This window comes from Arachis duranensis, chromosome 6 (genome assembly GCF_000817695.3).
Source record: "Arachis duranensis cultivar V14167 chromosome 6, aradu.V14167.gnm2.J7QH, whole genome shotgun sequence".
NCBI lineage: Eukaryota > Viridiplantae > Streptophyta > Magnoliopsida > Fabales > Fabaceae > Arachis > Arachis duranensis.
The window spans coordinates 16,213,666-16,218,484 of NC_029777.3; the positions used below are offsets into that span (position 1 = coordinate 16,213,666).

Here is a 4,819-nt window from a genome sequence, read left to right on the forward strand (position 1 = left end):
AAATTGAATTGGAAGTCAAATTTCAGAGAATAATTTAAATATTAACTCAAAAAAATTTCTTAATTTTTTAATTTACCAAATACAAGAAAATGAGATCCTACTTTTTCACAACAGGATCATCCTAAACAAAAAAAGCTTCAGCAAACCAGCTTAATTTAATTAATTAATTAATATGTCGCTAGAATATTGGCACCACCCTATTCCATTTCCATTTCACGCTCACTATTGTCCTTCAATATATTGGTTTTATTATAATCTATTGATTATTTATATTGGAATTCGAATATAGAATATTAGTAGAATAGAATATTAACATTTTTTTTTTCTTTTTCCCCCTCTTTTCGGATTCTTTTACCTTGTTTATTTTCATGCAGGTCCCATTTTCCTCTTGTTTCTAATTTTGGGGCTTGAAAGTGCTTGGAATTGGAACTAGCTGCGTGAGTTCTTGTATTTCGCTGACAAGTCAGGGGTACCCTTTTGTTTTGTCATAAGTTTCCTTCTTCAAATTGAACTCAAGTTTACATTTTTTTTTTTTGAAGCTTTTCATTGGGTGTCTTCTTGGTGTTTGATAAAATGCCTGAACTAAAAATGAGAGTTTTTTTCAGGTGAAATTGATGGAGCTAACTCTAAGGGAAGAAGATGCCGCTAACTGGGTTTACAGGGGTGAAGGAGCTGTTAATCTTGTTCTTGCTTACAATGGATCAAATCCTTCTTTTGTGAGTTATTTTTTTCTTCACTAATTGGGGTTTAACTACATGGATTGAATGACACAATTGTATGCCATGATAATAAGTCATGTTATTTGCAATTTTTCATTAAGGAATATGTTGTTTTGGTTGTAATTAACTTGTGATTAGATGCACCTTACCAAGTAAATGTGTTTGAAGCATCATGAATGTGTGTGTAGGTTGGGAAAGTGATGAGGATACGTAAGGCTCCAAAGAACAGTAAACATGGTCTGAAGAGTAACATAACTGTGACTGCACATGAACTTCTGCTTTGGAAAGATGTGAATGAACTTGTTTCCTCTTCAGAAAAGGATATCATCGACCAGCTATATGTCGAGCATGTTATGATGCCGTTGCTTGGTTCTAAGTATGTTGATGCTGGGGTATGTACATGTAAATGTAAAAGGTGCTCCAGCATTGTTTGTTTCATTGTTTAGTTTTTGTTTATTTCAGTACTACACTCTGACTAATTTTACTGTTTAAAAAAATGGGTTTTGCTAGTAATAAGAGTTTCTATGATACTGTGGTTAATTATGGCATGAGAAAGTTAATGATTAGGGATATCTTAATACAGTGCTTTGATATTTTGTTAGGTGCATGTTTTGGTGTCTAGGAAATTCCTTGAATCAATTGAGAAGATTGTTATTAGCCAACGTCCTGTGTGGCGAGTCGATGCTGCCCAGATTGATAAACAATGTGATTTTGGTCTTCTTATGTCTGATCATTCTGTGTTCCCTCATGGTACTGGAGTTTTTTTTTTCCTCCCCTATTTCGGTTAATTTGTTGAAAAGAAAAAAATTTAAGTATTAGAATTTAGAACAATATAACATTATCTTGCTGAGAAGACATTTGTACATAGGCTTATCACCAATTTGAAATTCTGTTTCTTGTTTTCATTTCAGATAGCCAAGGATCGAAGCCCTGCATTTCTGTTGAGATAAAGGCATGGTTTCCATTATGTTCATATTCGGTTCAATCTTTTCCCACTAATCTAGCTGCACTTTCATTGTTCGCCCCTTGTTTTACCCTGCTTGTAACAATTTAAACTACTTTTTAAAAAATGCAGCCCAAATGGGGATTTCTTCCTCAATCTAAATTTGTATCTGAAGGAAATGCTATCAAAACGAGAGTAACTCGATTTGAAATGCATCAAGCTCTGAAGTTGCATCAAGGCACGGTATAGCACACAAAAGTTAACTTTTCATGGTGATTTAGGACTCAATGCTATTTCCTTTTTTTTTTGGTTTTAAGTTAAAAATATGCTTGCAGATATCAGAGCTAAGTCAATACAATCCACTTGATCTATTCTCCGGATCTAAAGAGAGGATTCGTAAGGCTATCAAGGATCTCTTTATTACTCCTCAGAACAATTTTCGTGTATTTTTGAATGGCTTTCTCATACTCGGAGGACTGGGAGGTGGCACAAGGAAAACAGATTCACACATGGCTGAAGCATTTGAGGAAAGGCTGAAGTCTGTCATTGAAGCTGATAAAGGTCATTGTACGGAGAACTTGTTTACACTCGTTGCTGAGACCATGCACAAATCAAGAGTCCTTGATCAGCTCCTTGAGGTTCAGAAGCTCGACAATTTCGACATAGAAGGAGCCATCCATGCATATTATAACATTATTTCTCAATATGCATGGCATGTACAGAATTGAATGAAGAGCAGGCAAAACGGTACAAGTCTTTTCATTCGGCTTCATTGGATGAAAGTTTGAGAATTGTGAAGAACTACCTTATAGCAGCGACAGCGAAAGACTGCAGTTTGATGATATGTTTTAGACAAAGGACAAAGGAGGATTCGTCATCTATATACAATAACATATATCTTGAGTCAACTAAGCAAACCTTTGATTTTAAGGTAAACAGCACTTTACATTTGTCATTCTTGGTTTAATTTTTTACTATTCTGAATTCATTTCAATAAAAAAAAGATTTCCCCTCCTAAAGAAAAAGGCAAAAATAATTTTCAACTACATAAAGCTATAAAAGTACATTAATTCTGTTACTTATATGTTCATATATGGAAAATGATTAAAGTTATGCTTGACATTGAATACTTAGTTTAGTTGTGATTTGCTCTTTGTTTAGGTGTATTTTATCGACCTTGATTTGAAGCGATTGAATAAAATGGAAGAATATTATGAGTTAGATAAGAAAATAGTGAGCTGTTATGAACAAAGTATGAACATGGATCATCAAGAAAGAAACGAAGTCATCAACAAAATGGATCAAGAAGTAACAAATGTGCAGGGAACTTCTTGAGACAGCATATTGAGATTTCAATAACTTCAGTTTGATGATGATGTTCTTCCTCCTCACTTAATGTTGTTGTAATACTATAATCCAAAAATGAAGGCCAAAACTACTTGTAATTTGAGGTTTTACTTTCGATTTTTTGTTTTTAATTTATTTTCCATGGCTTACTAATTATTATTGGAATTTAATTTTAACACACTGACACTATAAATAAGTTTTATATGTGCATCTAGTTATATATCATCATGTTAGTAAAAGTAACCATTTTTACAATTAACATGTGAATGATTATTTACAAACATAATTAAACGGTCATATAAAATAGTTTGTATATCAAAATTAATTCTTATTATTGTCTCATGAAATTTCATGTTTCATCTATTAGAGTTAGAAGTACATTTTGCAAGGATTAATAAGGGAAATCTTTGCTTGTTAAACTGAGGCAAACCCCTTTTAATTAATTGAGATGAATGATTTTCTCTCTTCTTATTCTTTTCTATCTTTTAATACCTAAGTTTAATTATAATTATAGAAATCATAAAATAACCTTGACTTTTATATTAATGTGTAAGGATTTTTTATTTAAATAAATAAAATAAATATAATAATTATCAAAATAAATAATTTAAAAAATATTTACCGATTTGCATTTTTAAGTCATATCTCATTAACAATTCATAGGTGCTAGTAACCTATACGCCACCCTTCCGATTTTTCTCGCTTAGGAACCACCAAACTTGCTCAATATCAAACTCTCCAAATTCGACGTCTCCACACGCTGAGTGCGAAATAATGTCGGATACTCACACTCAAGTGTCACCCTGCTGTCGCAATTTCTCATACGACAATTGAAATAAACAAGCATAACTATGTATAGACTATTACTGGCCATTGATGTTTTGTATTCGTGAGAAATATGAGACACAAAAAGGATAGGAAAAGTTTGTGAAGAACTAAGGGTTACACATCCTTTTATAGCTGCTGCGATTGTCTTCTATATATCTCGTTTACACTGTAAATGAGACACATTTCTATTTTATTTACACTGTAAACGATATATATATATATATAGGGTAATTCACCTAAATAAATTGTTTCACCTTTAAAATTACGCAAATGCATTGTTTTCAAAACAAAGACGCAAATGCATTGTTTCACATATCTATGTAAACCGCTACTGGCAGTAGCGGTTTACATAAACACAGAATCCACTGCTGCCAGCCGCGGATTACGTTGAGTTGTGGCAGCATGAAAACCGCTGTTGCCTACCGCGATTTTTGCATGATTATGGTTAGTCATAAACCGCTAGAGGCAGCAGCAGTTTACGTTGAGTATGAAAACAAATAGTAAAACTAATCTTTATCTAAAAAATAATTACAAAACAAATAATTAATGGTATATACTATTTAAATAATATCATAAATAAAAAAATTTAATTTATCATTTCACAATATAATTTAAAAAATATAAATATAATTTATCATTTCACAATATAATTTATCATTGAGCAATCAAATTATACCAATAGATTTTTACGATGCTTGGGTGACAACCTTTCATCTTCAGGATCTACTTTCTCTTTGAAAAATGTTTCTGAAGCATCTACTTCTAAAAGTATTGAGAAATCCCTTTTTAAACCTTTCAAAATAAGTAGCAAGGCAAAGCAAAGTCTTAAAACCTCCATTTTAAAACAACAATCTGGTGATTCGGAAGTTATTCAAAAGATTGACCAACTTTTAAATCGTTTTACCACTGTCCCAGAAACTCCTACAAACTCCGGTGAGTCTACTTCTCATATTCAAACACGCTCATCTAAAGCAATTAATGC

General features: G+C 32.2%; 1 protein-coding gene across 1 annotated transcript; it reads left to right on the top strand.

The window, feature by feature from the left end:
* The first annotated feature begins 231 nt into the window (after nucleotides 1-231).
* Nucleotides 232-3,140, top strand: LOC107493125 (inositol-pentakisphosphate 2-kinase-like). Its single transcript, XM_052262706.1, is given in 9 exon segments — nucleotides 232-437; nucleotides 606-716; nucleotides 908-1,111; nucleotides 1,322-1,469; nucleotides 1,631-1,671; nucleotides 1,795-1,905; nucleotides 1,998-2,364; nucleotides 2,367-2,593; nucleotides 2,824-3,140. Coding segments are annotated over 8 exon segments (1,374 nt in total). The 5' UTR covers nucleotides 232-437; nucleotides 606-614; the 3' UTR covers nucleotides 2,998-3,140.
* The last annotated feature ends 1,679 nt before the right edge of the window (nucleotides 3,141-4,819 follow it).